General features: G+C 44.7%; 1 protein-coding gene and 1 long non-coding RNA gene across 5 annotated transcripts in view; one reads left to right on the plus strand and one right to left on the minus strand.

Annotated features, from left to right (window-relative positions):
* Nucleotides 1-4505, plus strand: part of Azin1 (antizyme inhibitor 1) — a 30614-nt gene extending 26109 nt beyond the window's left edge. For 2 of the 4 annotated variants that reach the window (NM_001301789.1, NM_001291632.1), the window contains 3 exon segments: nt 1175-1290; nt 1735-1949; nt 2156-4501. In NM_001301789.1, coding sequence (NP_001288718.1) covers nt 1175-1290; nt 1735-1949; nt 2156-2267 — 443 coding nt within the window. In that variant the 3' untranslated portion in view covers nt 2268-4501. 4 annotated transcript variants of the gene reach the window in all.
* Nucleotides 4506-7626: 3121 nt separating this feature from the next.
* On the minus strand, nt 7627-16221 carry LOC144365440 (uncharacterized). Its single transcript, XR_013423871.1, has 2 exons — nt 12891-16221; nt 7627-9459 (listed from the first exon to the last, which is right to left on the minus strand). It is a non-coding gene; the product is annotated as an uncharacterized LOC144365440 (long non-coding RNA).
* Between the last annotated feature and the right edge of the window lie 1661 nt (nt 16222-17882).

Raw genomic sequence — 17882 nt, forward strand, 5'->3', positions numbered from 1 at the left:
CATTGCATTTATTTTTCTTTTTTCATCATACTTTTACCCCATTGGTTTTAGCATTTATTAAATCATTCTAAGTTTGTTACTGTGGTTAGCCTTTAAAGGATAGTTTTTGCTTCCCCCACACATTGATACATATTTATTGAGAATTGTACTCAATAGGTTATATAATCTATTACTTTCATTATTGTACAGTCAGATTTGAGTTTTTTGACATGCCCCATTATTCACTGAAGACTTTGTAGTTTCTGGTACATGAAGATGTTCTAGGATCCCCAGGCACAAGAGGCGTATGCCCATAATATCCCAGCTTCTTGGAAAGCTGAGGCAGAATGATATCACAAGTTTGAGACCAGCCTCAGCAACTTAATGAGAACCTGTCTCAAAGTAAAAAATAAAAAGGGCTATGTGCTCCCTGGTAGAACACCTAATTTAGCTTCTTTGGTATGATAAAAGTAACATCATATTTTAGTCTCCATAGCATGAAAGAGATTTGATGAACTGAATCAAGTTGGCTTTTTGGAAATGAAGCCATTAGTATTTTTAAAGTTAAAACTAAATATTGTTTGTATTTCATGAAATTTGACTGATGCTACAGCTTAATGAACCCTGGGTTCAATTAAAAAAATAAAAAAAGAAACAGTGTTCCAGGCTCATTTTATTCTTTCCCTGCCTCAGTCCTGTCATCGGTCTCCAAGAGCCCTGGTTCACTTTTGTGAAGGGTAATATTTAAAAATCCAAGAAATGAATATTAGTTTTGCTAAGTAGAATTGTTGGTCAGAGAATGGGTGTTTTCAGAGGTTTAATATTGTTTTACCTTTTCATCCTGCTACTGTCAGTGCATATACATGAGTCTAGTTGCTCCCCATCTTTACTGATGTTTTGGTATTGCCAGTCTTTGAGTTGATCCAGAAAGTAGGTTTGTGGAAGTGATGGTAGCTCATGATGTAGAACTTTTTTCATGTGCTTATTGGTCATCTTTGGTGAAGTGTATGTTCAGTCTTTCAGGCTAAATTTTAAGGTATTTCATTGTTTAAGTTTTTTTCTCTTTTTTAAAGTTACTATATTAAGAAGTGTGAAAATTATACTGGTCTTATAGATAATTAAACTCAGTTTATTTTATAATGCATTCTAAACCACTATATTAGACATATTATTATGAATGTATCTTTTTTCTTAGTAGGAAAAACCGGGAGTGATGAACCAGCTTTTATGTATTATATGAATGATGGTGTTTATGGTTCTTTTGCAAGTAAACTATCTGAGGACTTAAATACCATTCCAGAGGTTCACAAGGTAAGTTCTATTACAAATAATACCAATATTTATTTGGTAGTTTAAAAACCTAGTTGTAGGGGGTGGGTGTTGCACAGTGTCAGAGCCATTGCTTAGCATGTCATGTCAGCAACCCTCCCTCCCCCAAAAAGGAAAAGAAAACCACAACTAGGTCTTATTTTTAATATGTGCCCCAATTTTTTGGAGAAAATACTTTAGAGTGGGGAGATGTCCCTGTTTAGAGAGTTCCCCCCCCGACTTTTCTTTTCCACTGAGCCCTTTAGTCTGCTGTGTTTGTGTTTAATGGTATCATTCTTTGTGCCTGGCCCTAGGTCTTCCTTCCATGGACAGTTGAGGTTGAGATCCAAGCTAGTGAAAAATGCTTATTATCACCCTAGAACATCAGTACCTACATGAGTTTGAGTAAAAACCTTATTTTAAAAAAAGTCTTTTCCTTTTCTACAGAAATACAAGGAAGATGAGCCTCTCTTTACAAGCAGCCTTTGGGGTCCATCCTGTGATGAGCTTGATCAGATTGTGGAAAACTGTCTACTTCCTGAGCTGAATGTGGGTGATTGGCTTATCTTTGATAACATGGGAGCAGATTCTTTCCATGAACCATCTGCTTTTAATGATTTTCAGAGGCCAGCTATTTATTACATGATGTCATTCAGTGATTGGTAAGCTGATTTTTTTATTTTCAAGTAGGTATAGGATATTTGGAGGTGACATTTTAGATTGGCTAATATGTTCTTAACAAGTGGATAATTTAATTAAAAAATGATAATCTTAAGGATTACTGGAAGGCTCTATTATTCATTTGTTAAGTGATTCTTCTTTGCAAAGATAATTTGCAAACTTTTGCTTACTTCTTTTTTATATATAGGTATGAGATGCAAGATGCTGGAATTACTTCAGACACAATGATGAAGAACTTCTTCTTTGTGCCTTCTTGCATTCAGCTGAGCCAAGAAGACAGCTTTTCCACTGAAGCTTAAACAGGCATTCACGCTTCTTTAGATCTGAAGTTAGCAGGTTAAGCTTGTCTGGTCTACATTCCGGTGAAAAAAAATTAAACAATCTTATTCTGTTAATTCTCTTGGAAACAAAAATTAATAGTAATAGCTATTTGGGACCAGACGAAATCAGCTTTCATTTATAATTCATTTGGGGGGTAATGGGAGATTTAGATAATGTATCCAGATTTAAACTTACCAGTTTGAACAGCCCCTTAAGTGTTTAAAATAAAATATGCAACAAAATGGATGACTTAGTGGAGATGGAAGCCCACTAATTGGGTTCCCCATTAAACCGTTTACATACAAGTACACAGTTTTTATACTAAGGATTCGTGTTTAAAAGTCTTGTAAAGTTAATGTCTTTCACCCAGATATATCAGATATCAGTGGAAGGCAAACATGACTTCATTAGATACGTTTAGTGTATTTAGAATGTGTAAATTTGTGCTTTGAACTGTAGTTTAATAAATGTAAAATTGCATCATAGTATTTGTTGTATTTGACCTAATGTAACCCTTGTATGATTGCAATAAAATTTTGTGTAGATTTTACTGTTTTTTCAGGCTAAAACTTTGGGAAAGGGGCTAGATAGGAAAGGTAGTTTTGAAATAGATGTGTATATGGTCTGTTTTGAGGGTTATTTTTCTTTATAGCCCATTTAAGTTTAGTTTGGCTTAGTCCTTTTTTTTTCAGTTATTTAATTAGTAATTTAAAGTGTGGTAAATCATTGTGAAGTTCAGATTCATTAATGGAGAGTTGATGTGCATTAAGCATGATGTTTAACTATTTTAACACCAAAAACTGTTAATCCTGCATAAACCAATTGTAACAATTAGTAGGTGTTTCTGTATAGGTAGAATGCATAGAGTACCTTAGTAAATCTATGAATCACAAATCTTTCGGCTGACATGGAAGATTCTATTAAATACTTTGAATAAACTTGGTTGGGGGGAGGGAGATAAAATTGCAGAAAACTGCAGAGCACTAAAACTTAAAGAAGGGCTACATCTATAACCAGAAATCTGATGCTCTTTTGCACAGAATATTTAAATTCAGAATGGGGAAGGGGGGTATGGGGTGAAGCACACTTAATTTTTTCTTTTTTCTTCAATTTTTTTAATTGCAGTGATTTCAAATTTTAGGATTCTCTTTTTGTTATTGGTTGAACTATTCCCTTAGTTTCTTGTTTGTTTTTCTATTTGTTCAGCTTAGCAATTCCTTTAAAATCTTTCATACTAAAGTTTTATGGTGGTTGGGGAAGGGACTTAGCAGCACTAACCTGACAGTTGTCAGGAATTTGCTTTGTTCACTGCTAGTGTATTAGTAATCCTAGATCTCAGAATCACAATAGTAATAAAATAAACAACAGGGGTCATTTTTTCCTAACTTACTCTATGTTCAGATGTGGAATTTCTGTCCCCCAAGAGGAAATGTGACTTCACTTTGGTGCCAATGGACAGAAAATTCTACTGTGCTACATAGGAGAAGTTTGGAATGCACTTAATAGCTGGTTTTTACACCTTGATTTCAAGGTGGAAAGAAATCGATCATGAATCTCTAATTTCAATCTCAAACCAGTAGGTGCTTAATGTTTTTGATTTAATTAATGCCCATTTTTGAATTTCATGGGTTCTACTAAAAAATTTAGGACCCCAATCCATTGTCCTCTAATTGCCCTTGGACTTTACCAAGGTATAATGGGGTTTTATGCAAAATTCCAATTTACCATGCAATCTTTTTTTTTATTATTATTAACTGAAATGAGAAGAAATAACACTCTACCTTCTTCATATATTGTTGGTTATTGTGGTCCAGAAATGCCAAATCCTTTAAAAGATGGTACAAGTTTTGAGTCATTTGGCTTAACTTCACAGGCTTGAGCTTCATGGCATGTCAATTTTGCCATCCCATAGGAGAACAACAGTTCAGAGTTGCAGGTATCACATGTGAATGATATATGTGAATGAAACTTTTAAGAAATGTCTGTATTGTATTTGAAGACTGTTTACCATAAATCTGAAGTTTGAACCTATGTATTTCAATTTGGTATGCTAACAACTGAATTAATGTAAAATCTTTTTATATACTATTGTAATCTCAGTTCAAAATTTAACTGAAAATATAAAACCCAAATGATTTCTATATAGTAAATTGAACTGTAAAGGTAACTTGTGTGTGGTTCTGAATACACAGATAAAATGTTTTTATTCCTCCTCATTGTTTTACTTTGATGGCTTCTGTCACAAATAGAGGTGAGATTTTACATTTCAGCTTTGTGTATATTGCAACTATTTTTTTTCAGAGTCTTCATTATAAGCAACTTAGTAAGATGATGCTAGGTGTTAACATACACAACAGTGAAGGTTTTGATGAATCTCAGTATAGGAGCGAGCAAGGATGTTTTAGGGGCCATCTTTTCTACACACTTTATTTCACCAGCATTTTGTTTTAGACTTGGATTATGAAATAGTTTTGTATAAATTTAGATATTCCATGTAATGTGGGTACTGATATTCAGTACACAATTGAATTGAATATCAGCATCTCTTTGTTCTTGGAACACTTTTGTTGATTGGGCAACTTGATAATGAAACTCTGTTTTTCCAGAAGGTACATTAGGTTTAAAGACTTCTTATTTAGGCATTCCAGTATATAGATTGGCAATTAAAAGTGAAAAATTGACTCTAGTCAACTAGGTTCTATTCCTGCTTGCCACTCCCTGTACACGGTGGTAATGAAGGTACTAGCTTTCTAAAGTTAAAGGGACATAACACTTCTAAGGTGCCCTGAGTCTTGGTTTCCTTGCATAAAGGATGGAGACAACAACCTAACCTTATTAGATCACTGGGGATTAAGAGAAAACTCTTAAAAGGGCCTAGCTGCATTGCTTGACAAGTGCCATCTCGCTGATGGCTTAGTCTCAGGGTAACTAGTCTCTGGCATTCTGCTTTGTCCTTGTACCTTAGAGTAGGGAATGTCATGCACTGCTGTTATTTTTACCAGTTGGTCTGATTTTAATATTACCCTGCGGTGTTAACTAAAAATATAGTAATTTACACAAATTGCCTGACATGAATCAAAATTCAAGTTGAGGAAAGCCTACAAATTCCATTTTGAAGGCAAAAATATTGAATAAATTTGTTCAGATATCTGTTGGCTCTCAATATGGGAGGGATAAACCTGACCTAGGCATAGAAACAGTTTTTGGTCTTGACTGGCATTTGCTGGAAGCTGAAATGTGGAATGAGCTAATTAGCTTTTAAGTATGGCTGGATTCCCACTTTTCAAATAAGCTATTTTGTTTCCCTTGGAAAAAACCACTGGTGGAAGGGCGGAGGGAGCATTGTGTTGGATAACAAAACCAGCCCCTTAGAAGTTAGTGATAACTAAGGTGTAAAGTGATGTGAATATAATTTGATAACTGAAAGGAAATATTAGATGCTGCATATGGATAATGTCCCTTCTGCAGTGCACTTTAGGGGAGGGGGAGGCGAGAATTTTAATTATCTTGATATCATTGACTTCCTTTATTTTCTGCTTATCAAATTGCTCCACTCTGGGATGTTTTCTCAGCTTTATATTCTAAGCCATTTTTTCTCCCTCCAGTTTTACATTTGCAAAGTAAGGTTGCATCACTGTCTTTCATCTCTGAGAATGTTAGTGTTTTGGAATGCCTTCCAGTTGTGAATAGTCTAATTTACCTTAAATTGTCTTTTTAAAAAATTTTCTTTCATGATTAAAGGCATTCCTCAAATGTCTGGTAACACTGGTATCTAAGTGGGGAACTAAAGTGTATTAGCTCCAGTGAGTAGGTGCTCTTCATCTTCCTGAAGGTGGTGGGCCATCTATCCAGCAGGGCTTCTGCTTTCAGCATTAGTAGGGCACTCCTGCCATCCCAGAGAATGTGTGTCCCTTTCCACTCATTCATTGACCTGGGAATCTGGAGTCTTAAAGGTGGAGAGAAGGCAGTTGCCCAGCTGTGTAGCACAGCAAAAGGGATCTTCACATACTTCACATCACCAGTCCTTATTTTACACCCATCCTTGGAAGAGGATAAGGGGATACTGCCAATTCCTATGGTTTCTCAATTTGAGTCACTTGTTTCACCATTGCTCGTCTTGGAATTTCATTTCCTGATACTACTAAATTAGGTCCTTTCTAACCCCCCTCCCGTTTTCCATCTTTTGATCTCTCCATACCCAACCTTGTGCATTTTGCCCTTTTAATTCAGTAACAAGAATAGGTGTTTCCAATCCATCAATGATAATGTGACCTTCATTATATATCATATGTACAAGCAATTGTCAAATTAAGGGACCTTAAAGATTTGGGAACAAAACCTCTTGGAACCAAATTTGAGAAGAATTTTAAAGATACTCTGGTATTCAAAATACAAAAAGAGATGCACAAGGTTCAGGAATATTGTTCTCAGGGATAGTACATCTAACCAACGATTGTTTGCCATAGTGATATACAGAAATAGAATTGTGTATCCAAAATTGCTTTAAAACAATGAAATAGGATGTATCAAGTTGTATCCTTACATAAGTCTGAAACATTCATTCTGGTTTTTTATGTTGCTACAAACTAATTGTGTGGTACTGGGGATTGAACTTGGCCTTGCACATGCTATGCAATCATGGAGCTACACCTGCCCTTTTTAAAAAAAAATTTTTTTTTTTGAGGTGGTCTCATTAAGTTAATACTTGCCTCTAATTTGTGATCCAAATAAGTACTGAATGTATGTCAGTTGGGCTGATGGGAAGGATGCCAAAAGGGCAGAGTGCAGAGCTGAGTTGCTGAGTTCATGTAGAGCCGGAAACACTCCTTCTCAAATGGCTGGATCCACTTCCTTCCACCCCTGCCCTTGTACTGCTAGGAGTTGACCTGTTTTCCTAAAGTTGTACAAAATTTTACCAATAGAAGGTGGGGTTCAAGGGTACATTAAAATTTTGTCAGTAAAACATGACGAATCAGATGAAAGCAAATTTTAAAACACCAGTGCAATTTAACACATTAAATACCTTGAAAAAGGAAGTGGAAGGGATGCAGCTTGTCTGAAATGGAAAGTTGTTACACCAGGTGTGGATGAATGTAGCTCATGACACATGAAGTGAGGTACAGGTGGATGCTTGAAGTGTTTTTTGAATTATCTTTCATATGAGATTAAAAACTAGATAAGGAATGACTTGGTGGGGGGCTTAGATTAAAAAAATGGGTAAGATTAATAGAGATTATTCTAAAGTTCTGTTAAAGATGACCCCATTTTTGACTCTCATGTTCCTGGGGGCCAAAGTTAAAGGAACATATTTAAAAAAAAAAATTCAGAGACCATAGATTTGTGTGAGACTATTATTTTTAATTTTGAGACAGGGAGGGTCTTTTTAAGTTCCTTAGGGCCTTCATACTTTGCTGAGGCTGGCTGGCTTTGAACTTATGATTTTCAAACTCCAGAGTTGCTGGAATTACAGGTGTGCACCAGCGGGCATGTCATGCAAAGCACTTTTCCAGGACAATTTAGTTCTAACTGCTGTTTCTAACAGATGTCACCTGCCAGCCTCCTTGGTGCACAGAGCCACACCATTCTCATGCTACAAGCTGGAGGTGGTGGGGGCTGGGGAGCTCGGAATCTGGCTCAATGGTGCTAAGAGTGCTTGCCTAACATGCAGACACTCTGGATTGTCATCCCCAGAACCAAAAATGGAAAGAAGAAAAAAAAATCAGTGGTTTGGGCTGCAGTGTAGAACATCCCACTAGGTGGCGCTCATGGATCATCTTGAGGTGCAGCAATTCTCTGCGCAACTGCACTAACAGTTCCTAACACATTTCTGATCAGTCACAAGTGTCAGACCTCCCTGTCCTTTGTATTGCTGCAGTGTGTTTTGAGGTGGGGAGGAGCCAGGAGAAAGGGGATTCCTGCCTCACTTTCTCTCCCCTTCCCAAACACCCCAATAGCAACAGCCTTTGCCACTGGAAGTCCCCTCAGAAACTATAGGTTTCCAGTTACCAAGACAATTTCAGGGGCTCTGAGCTCAATGTGAACTGTCAGGGATTTGGGAAGGTGTTCCTGTGTGTGAAACAATGTACCCAAAAGTTGGAAGGGCAAACCTCGGGGCAATGTGTTTATTTAATATTCAGTTCAAATCCTGGCGTTTCTAGGTGGACATGAACTTCAACTCCTTCAAGCTCCTCAAGGACATGCCTGCAGCTACATAAAGCCAGGTTTACTTAGCTCAGTGTAGAACTTAGCTTAGCTCAGTGCCTCAAAGGATCCCACAGTGACTTTGGAGTCACTCAATGAGAGGGTTGGGAAAGACTTTTCTGGAGTCTGGTGGTTGAGTTGGGACTTGTAAAGCAGGTAATGATTGGGATTCTTCCGTAGGAAGAAAAGGGATTTTGGCTAATTATTCAGGCACAAAGCAGGCATGATTTTATCTGGGAAATGATTCTCTGTGGCTTTGCTAAGACTGTGGGTCTTTGTGGTTGAGAATTTAAGATCTTGAAGGTAGCAGTTCCCATAATATATTCAGCAGAGTGTTCATGCAGGTCTTGGGTCCCTTCACCCCTTGCAGCTTTCTGATTTATACCTAAGATGATGATTCACCAACGTTAGAGATTGTTTCTCTGTCCTGTACCTGGCCAAGATGCCTTGCTCTTTTCTGGCAATCCATATTCTCAGCTGAATTTTCCCATTAGCATCACCTCATGGCCTAGTTCTCCATTTTTGTTGCTGCTGGGTTTTTTTTTTTTTTTTTTAAGCCAGTGTGTGTCTCTTGCCCAGGCTGGTCTCTAACTTCTGGGCTCTAGTGATCCTCTTCCCTTAGCTTTCTGGAGAGCTGGGACTGTAGGTATATACCATCTGCCACTTTGTGCATATCCCTCGGCTCCCATGCACCCCTTGCTTGAGATGGTGTCAGGGCCAGTCTGAGCATGCCACCTGCTCCCTGTATAGTCTCTTGACTGGTAGATTCTTCTATTCTGCTATATTGCAGTAACCGTTGAAGACACTGGCTGCATCTTGTTCATATCACCAGAGCCTAGCATAGGCCCTGCACACATAACAGATTTTTTTGTTAACATGTTGAGTGGATAAACTCACAAACACACTTGTTTCTATGATTCTACTTCTTCTGGGCTTATCCTGAGATGAGGTGATCAGAATTCCATGTTGCTGCAGGGACAAGATAGAATCATCATTATTCTTTCATTCACACATTTAAGTAACACTTACTTATGGAGAACCTATTTCATGTCAGTTGGTAGGAACACCATGGAGGGCAAACAACATGGCATTTTCCTGAGGGACACAGGTACAAATTGAATCAACACATGTTAAGATTACAAAAGAATCATCTTTGAGAGTGCAACACATGGTCCTAAAGAGCATATGATGGGGGGATTTGGCCTGGTCGGGGAGATTTCCTGGGGAAATGCTAGGTGTGCTGAGAGATGAATGAAGAAAAGTTGGAGGGAGATTGCTCTGTGCAAGGGGTTGGAGCATTTGGAAATTCAAGAGCCCAAGAAAGATGGTACCTTTGGAGCCTAGAGACTGCCAAAGGCATGGTGCAGGAGAGGGCCAGACCAGGCAGGATTCTGCAGGCCTTTTTATGGATTTCCATTTTTATCCTATGAAAAATGGGAGCAGCATTGTTTTATTTTTAGCTCTGGCGGTATTTCAAATTTGCCAAATGATTCTGCTGGCCATTAGCCTGGACAGCTGCTCATTGTGACCCTGAAGGATATGGGGGTGACATAAATGAGTGTGTTTCAAAGGAATGCATCCAGCTTCATTGTGCAGGAAGGATGGAGTAGTGTTAAAGTTGACAGTGGGAGGCCTGGTTAAATTCTTGCATGAGGACAAGAATGGGGGTGGTAAAAGAAGGGAGAAGGGAGGAATTGGAAAGCCACAATGCCTGTAATTTCAGCCATTGGGAGGCTGAGACAAGAGGATCACAAGTTCAAGGCCAGACTCAATAATTTAGTGAGACTGTCTTAAAAAAAAAAAAAAAGACTGGGGGGACTGGGTGAGGACTCAATGGTAAAGTCCTCGCAGGTTCAGTCCCCAGTACCAAAAAAAGTAAACACTAAGGATGGAGAGGATTTAAAAGATGGCTAAATTTTTAGCTTGTGTGTGTGTGTGTGTGTGTGTGTTGCCCAGGCTGGTCTCAAACTTCTGGGCTGGATGGATGATGGGCTCCATCACTGACAGGTCACAGTGAAAGAAATGAAGGGGAAATAGGTATACAGGGGATGTTTGTGGTCTTGAATATGCTGCCTTTGAGGTGTTGCTGGAGTGAGAGTCCAGTGGAGTGGTCAGTAGGAGATGGCTGTTTAGCCATCTAAACTGTACTGGAGAGGCCCAGTACAGAGGCTGCCTGTAGGAATAGAACCAGTTGTAACTTAGTTGTCTGAATGGCTTGGTTCCCATGCCCTCCTTGAGAAGTTAATGTCCTTTTGGAGAAGAAAATCCCTGGGTTGGGGTGCTTTGGGAGAGACATGCTGCTCTCCTTCAAAATCTGTAGGTGGGAAGCAAACCCAGGATGAAGAGGTGTGTAACCACACAGTGTTAAAGTCCATTGCTTACAAGGTGGTGGGCTTGGAGAGAAGGCAGGATAACCACATCCAAAAGTCTAACTAAATCCTGCCCCTTCAATCACATCCAATCAGATGGCGGCGCTGAGTATATGAGAAAGACAAGTTTAAAAGAGGGAGCTCAGGCTGGTAGCAGAGGCTCACCCATATCTTCTACTCCTAAGATACACGTAGTGCAGGGCCATCATCCCTTTGAATTAAAAATTAAAAATCATCTGGAAGTCAGACATGATGACATGTGCCTGTAATTCCAGCCATTTGGGAGGCTGAGGTGAGAGGATCACAAGTTCTAGGCCAGCATGGGCAAATTAGCCAGCATGGGCTGAGGCTGTAGCTCAGTGGTAAATCAGCTCTGGGTTCAATCCCTACTTTAAAAAAAAAAAAATTTGGCCTTAAAACCCAACTGAACTGACATGAAGCTGCTTAAAACATTTATTTATCCTACTTACTGCGAATAGTCATACATTTGCTGCGGGAATGTGGTATGTTTGATTACAGGGTGTTGTCCCAGACCCTACTGGGGGAGGGATCATCTTAAGTGTCATTGTGAATAGTTCTCAGTTCCATCTGGCCTCCAGATTCTAGTTAAAGGGGCTAATGGGCCATTTTACTATTAATGTCCAGGGGGTCAGGGAATCATACAAGGACATTTAAGTATGCCGAAAGTGACAGACCTAACTTTGTACCCATTTTCCCCCTACGCATGCCTCATCCCATAGGAGGGATTGAACCCGGGGGTACTCTAACGCTCAGCCCCAGCCCCAGCCCCAGCCCTTTTTATTTTGAGAAAGGATCTTCTAATTTGGAAATGCTGCAAATTTAAATCTTTCTGCTTCAACCTCCCAAGTAACTGTGTGTAAACCCATTTTGGTAGAAACAACGAATGATTTTTGAGTAGACAGATCCCTGCAGATAGAGTAGTGATTAAAGTAAGGTCTCTGCATTCACTGAACTGGCACAATTGTATTTTAATTCCATAAAGAACATGCATGTATGCATTTGCAGTGGGCTTTTTAAATAAAAGCATTAAACGTGATTCTTTTTCTTATCCACATTTCAAATTGTCCTACAATACACATGGTCGACCATTACTTTAAAAGAAAAAAAAAAGTTTAAGATGGTGATCTTTAGCCAGTCACTTATGACCGAAATCAGAGAACTCTGTCTGGCCTTCCCCAGTGGTTAGTGCTTAGGTCGGGGTGGGGTCTCCATGCAGCTCCAAGGCCTCCCCAGTAGAGGGCGTTGCGGCTGCAGGACTCGGGGCGGAGCCGTCGCGCGCTTTTCTCCCCAGCAACACCCGCCCGCGCGGCGCTCGGGGGCGCGGCCTTGCGGCTTCCCCGGCCTGGCTTCCACCCGCCTCGCCCGCCCGCCGAGCGCCAGGCAGGGGCGGTGGCTGCAGCGCGGCGGCCTCGCCCCGCGCCTCGCCCGGGTCGACCTAGGCCGGCCGCCTCCCCTCCCCCTCCCCGCCCCCGGCGCCGCCCTCCCCGCCCCGCCTTTCCGCCGGCTGCCAGGGCCGCGGCTGGCTTGCACTTTGGAGCCGGATGGGGAGACGTGACCGCCGAGACTCCGGCAGCGCCGGGAACAGGCGCGGGGGCGAGCGGGGGGAGGCTGGGCTTCGGGGCACCTGGAGGCCTAGGCGGATGTGGGGGGCAGCCGGGAGGAGGGGTGAGAGGGGCGCCTCCCTGGCGCTCTAAGCCCTGGCCCTGGCCCTCGGCGAGTGTGCACGAAGGCCGCTCCTGCTCCCGGCCCGCCGCGCCTGGCCGCAGGGAGAAACTGGCCAGCACCGCCCTGTCGGCACTCAGCTTTTTCCCAGGACAGGGAGAGAAATTTAGATTGGAACAGATCCACCCACAAGTCAGTCCTGGTAGAGCCTCTATCCAGCCTCAGTTTCCTAGTCTGTAACATGGGAAAACGAATACCCACCTTCCAGGAGGCCTCCAAGCCCTAAGACCGGGAAGCTTGAGACCCTAGAAGGAAAAGCGTTGGGGACTATCCCAAAAGCGAGATTACCAGAAATGTGTGTGTTCCGCCAGTGCTCAGGGGAGAGCCATTTAGTGATGCCTCTTCCACATTTCCCAAGACCTTCACGATCCTATGTTGTTTTGGCCGTGGGCCTCACACACGCTGGACAAGCCTCTACTCCCAAGCTACATACAAGCCCTTCTGCCCCCCACCTTTTTTTTTTTTTTTTTTTTTTGCCAGAAAGGACCGCCTCCCCCCCCACACACACCAAATCCTGATTGGCCTTCATAGATACAGGTTTTTGTTCATGAGGAACTCATGGTCAGTATTAAACAAGAAAACAAAATTCCAGGATTTTAGAGCCAAAGTTCAGGGAGGGTTTGCCCCACTGGTATTTGTTTTTGTTTTTCTTTTTGAACCCAGGAATGCTTTACCACTGAGCTGAATGCATCCCCCAGCCCAACCCTTTTTATTTTTTGAGACAGGGTCTCACTAAGTTGCCCATGCCTGGAAATGGTGATCCTCCTGCCTCAGCCTCCCCAAGTCCTGGTTATGGGCATTTGCCACCGACCCTGCTGCACCGTTTTTGACTGTGTCTTTCAGCTCCCAGCCCCACCTCTGCAGCTAGTTGGTTGTTGCTGCTTCATTCAGGGTACAACCATCTAACAGCTTCAGTTTTCTTAACAGTCAAATGAGAACACTGCTTGATTGGTGACAAGGTCTGATGCTCAGGAGTCTCATGAATCCTTTAGGCAAAATTGTCAGATGTTAGGAAATTCTTCCTATAGTTTTCTATATCCTCCCTAGGCTCAATGCCAAATTTCTGCTTTTTGGTCCTAGAAGAAGACAGCTGATCACCCACTTGGTAACCAATGTCATTTTCCTTGTGGCAGGGAGGCCACTGCTGAGTTCCTCAGCCTGACTTTCCTTTTGCACAGAACCTCAGATGTGGCTTCAGGGTCCTCAGACTCTGTCACTTGAAGAGTGGGGGTAGACAAATGCTGAAGGAGTCCTCCAGCCCTAGACTAGGAGATTCTCTCTAGATTTGTGAAGAGAGTTACTAGCAAAACATGATCCAAGAAACCATTACTGAAAATTGTCCCTGTGTTCAGTCACTTGAACGCTGTGCCAAGTGACTTAGTGCCAAGACCCCCAATAAGAAACTTTGGGATAGGAATCATCACCTCCATTTTTCTGGTAAGCAGAAGACCTGTTCTTCAGGCCTCCGCTCTGTCCTTAGCTGGGCCCTCTTCAACCTCTGAGGGCTGGTCATGCAGGAGATAGTGAGCCTCCACCTTGGCTCCCTGCCTGCTGTGCAGTTGGTGGGAAATGACTGCAGAACCTCCTGCAGCTTAGCCTCTGCCTCCCACCCCACCCCCACTCCTGAGGCTCTGGTGGTTATCACTAGCTTGAAAGGTCAGTTGGCTCTTGGGAACAAACAGAAGCCTCACCCTCCCTTCCTGTTGGAACCTTTGGCCTCAGCTTCAGAGTGGATGCCTGGGAAAGACTTCGCAACTCCCAGCCTCAGGGAGGCCAACTGCTCTGGAGGCCTGCCAAGGCCGTTCGCAGGGTTTGTGGAGTTAAGGAATCTGAAGGCCAAGAGGCTCCACTCTGACTGTGGGTCTGATCCTGATGGTATTGAGGATGACCTCCTCCATCAGTGGCTCCCCTCTGGTTATTAAGACTGCTGCCACCTAGGCCCTACCCCAGACCTGTGAAATCAAATTTCTGGGAGGGGGGTTGTAAATCAACTGTGTTTTGTTTTCTAAAGCCCCTCTAAGTAACTCCAGCATGCTATCAGAGTTGACACTGAAGCAGACCAATACAAATCGACAGTAATCAAAGGATAGAACAGCAAAAGTATTTGAGATTTGGATGAGAAGGGATCTGCATTAGACACCGAGAAATAAAAGCCATCCACGACCGAGACTCCTGCAGCTGTGACTGAGCAGGACTATGGAATTCTTGGAAGGAATCCATCTGTCTGGGAACTGGCATGACTCTGTGCCCGGGGCAGTGGGCGGAACCCGTGACTACAGGTCCTTCTAGGCCACTGTGCCTGCTTCTGAGAGGCACATCTGTGCTGCTGGGATAGGCAGCTAATGCTTCAGTTCTTCCGGTTAAACTGGACTGCTGGCCATTCCCAGAACTCACCCTGCTTTTCCCACTGCCTCTAGGTTCTGGATCCAGGCATTTGTTTCTGTCTGGAATGTCCTTTCCCCATCTGTTCAAATCCTTTCTCAAGGTTCCTGCTCTAATGCCAGCTCTACCAGGGCTTCTGTGGAGGTGACAATTCCCACCCCAAAGCTTCTTATTAGGGGGTTTTGACAATAAATCACTTGGCACAGTGTTCAAGTGATTGAACACAGGCATAATTTTCAGTAATCATTCTCTGGATCCTGTTTTGCTAGTAACTCTTTTCTTCTACCCCTTGCCCTTAATTCTCCAGATGTTGTCAGGTTGGCCAGACCATAAGTGCAGACCAGTCAGACCCTCACAGACCCTTTTGCGCCTCCACTTCCCCCACCTATCCCTGAGGGTGGGGTGGGGACGCCTTGCACAGAGGAGTCTCACACATCGAATGCTATGGAATTTGTCTCTGTTCCAGGGCTGTGGCGATCACACAGAGAACTCTTCTCAGCCCACAGCCCTTCCAGAGGCATCTCTGACCGTTGTGCCGCATTTCCTGAGTGCCACAGGGCCTTGTGGTTAGCCATCAGTGACAGGAAAGACCTGGGGCCAGGCTTTGCCCAGCACGTGGTGTCTACAGCAGCAGCATAGCTTCCCCTGTAGAAAGTGGGGCCTGGAATGAAAGCCTACAGGTCCAGGGGCTGGCGCAAGCGCTTCCCCAGACAGACCTTCAGGCCTTTAGTGTTGGGGGAGAGGGAACTACAGCGACCCCGGGTGCTCCCAAGGCAGGTGCCGGTGCCTTGGAACACTTTCTCCCATAATGGGCGGCGTGGGCGACAGAAGGGGAGGCCTCCAGAGCCAGGATGGGGACCGCAGGGCACAGGACAGCAAGAGACTAGCAGCGGTTGGGGGATGTTCCCGCCTGTGGTGGCCCACGCGCAGCCACGCCGCAGGTGACTCGGAGAGCCGTCTGCACCCCCGGCCGTGCAACCCCGCGCACCCGCCGCCTGATCGGGGTTTTCCGGCTCCTCGCGCCATGAACGACCTCGGCCGCCGCCCGCCGCCCCGCCCCCGCTCCGGGGCCGCACGCACGGCGTTCTGATGAGTCAGCGGGAGCCCGGAGCCTCCGGCCGCCGCGGGCATCTAGTCCGTGACGCACCGTGAGTCACGGGCGCCGCGGCAGCCGCAGCCACCGCGCGCACTGCGCAGCCCCCACGCCCCCCGCGGCGCCCACCCGGCCCGCACTGCTCGGCCGCCGCACCGCGCCTCCCGCGCTCGCAGCGCAGCTCCGCGACGGCCTCCCGCCCGCCTCCGGCCCTCCTCCGCTCTCCTCCGCGCCCGGGCCCAGCTCCAAGCTGACATCAGACGCTGGCCGCCCGGCCACCCTCTGAGTCAACAGTTTCCGAAGCGCAGCCCGCTGCCAGGGGCGGGAGAAAGCGCTGCCTCCGGGGGAGGCGGGGGCCGGCTCGGGTCTGGCAGCCGCAGGCGGGCGGAGGCGGGTGGGGCGAGCGGAGCCTTTACCAGAAGTCACGAGGGAGGAGCAGCGCAGAGGGCACACTGCACCCCGCGGAGAAACCCGCCCCCCAGCCACGTGCTGAGGTCCGCTCTGGGTGGGTGTCTAGACCCACTCCAGAGTGGCCTAGGAAGGGACCTAAGGGCTGGAGGACCAGGGAGAGAGAGCCAGGCCCCTGCTGGGAGGGCCCCCTGGCCAGTGTTCTGGGGGAGGAAAAGAACCTCCCTGATCATCTAACAGCTTCAGGGTACCAGGGGGCATTTGCAACTGGTATCCTGGCTCACTTCTCTCTGAAGGAGCAGCTCTGGCCAAGCCCTGGCCTGGTGATGCCTACATGCAGTTGGCACAGAAGAACGGCACTGGCCTCCCCTAGCTCCACAGGGTCCATAGACAGCAGACCCTGACGCGGCTACTGTGGGAGGAGGGTGGAGAGGAGGCATCCCTTCCTTAGCTAAAGAGGTCGTATCTCCAAGGATCACAAGAGCCCCAGTTAACTGAGAGTGGGTGATCTTTCAGTGACACTGGGAGAAATGGCTTGAAGAAGGAAGGAAGCAGAATAGAAGGAAGGGAAGAATTTTGAACACATGCAGAGACCATAACTGGAGGACTTAATTCACCTTCCAAGTATGTGTCCAGGAGCTGGGGATGTAGCTCAGCCATGGAGCCCTTGCCTAGCATGCACCAGTAAATAGATAGATAAATAAATCTAGGTGGGGAAAGAAAATGGGTTGGCTGTAGGATCGAAGACCATGTGGTGAAGGAGCTTGACCTTCCTGTGAGGAGGCTGGGCATCTCTGGGTGCTGTGGGCTGCTTCTAGGTCCATGCTTGGTAATCACTTTGAGAGGCTGCCTCTGTGTTTCTAGGAGTTTGAGGGCTAAAGATCCGTGAGAAAGCATCTACCTTAAATGGAGTAAATGGCTTCTGGAAGTTTCTTAAATCCCAGCAGGTTTTCCTGAGTTGGCCAGGAAGGAAGGGTGAGGAGGAGCCAGGAAGATGGGGATACAGAAAGGCAGCAACTGACTCTGGGGGCTTGGATTTTCTCCCTTCCCACACTATGGTACCTCACCCACTCACTCATGACCCAGGATGAGCAAGACACAACTGTGGTTGGTGGGCCTCCAGCTGCAATTCATTCTGGGCCTCTTTCCAGCATTTGACTTGCTGTTCTTTCCAAAGCCATGGCTCAACAAATGATGCCAACGTGGGGGGAGGGGGTGCTGTGTCTGTGTCTCATCTTGCAGACAGAAGTAGCATAACAGCTGTTTTACAAAACCAGTCTGGATCTGTCTAGAGCTGTTTGTCAATACAACTTTGACAGGGACCATGTGAGCTTTTACTTGCTCGTTGTGACCCTCATCCAACTCATGTAGAGAAAAGCTCAGAGTCTACTTGGTGT

The sequence above is a fragment of the Ictidomys tridecemlineatus genome, chromosome 7 (genome assembly GCF_052094955.1).
Source record: "Ictidomys tridecemlineatus isolate mIctTri1 chromosome 7, mIctTri1.hap1, whole genome shotgun sequence".
Taxonomy (NCBI): Eukaryota; Metazoa; Chordata; class Mammalia; order Rodentia; family Sciuridae; genus Ictidomys; species Ictidomys tridecemlineatus.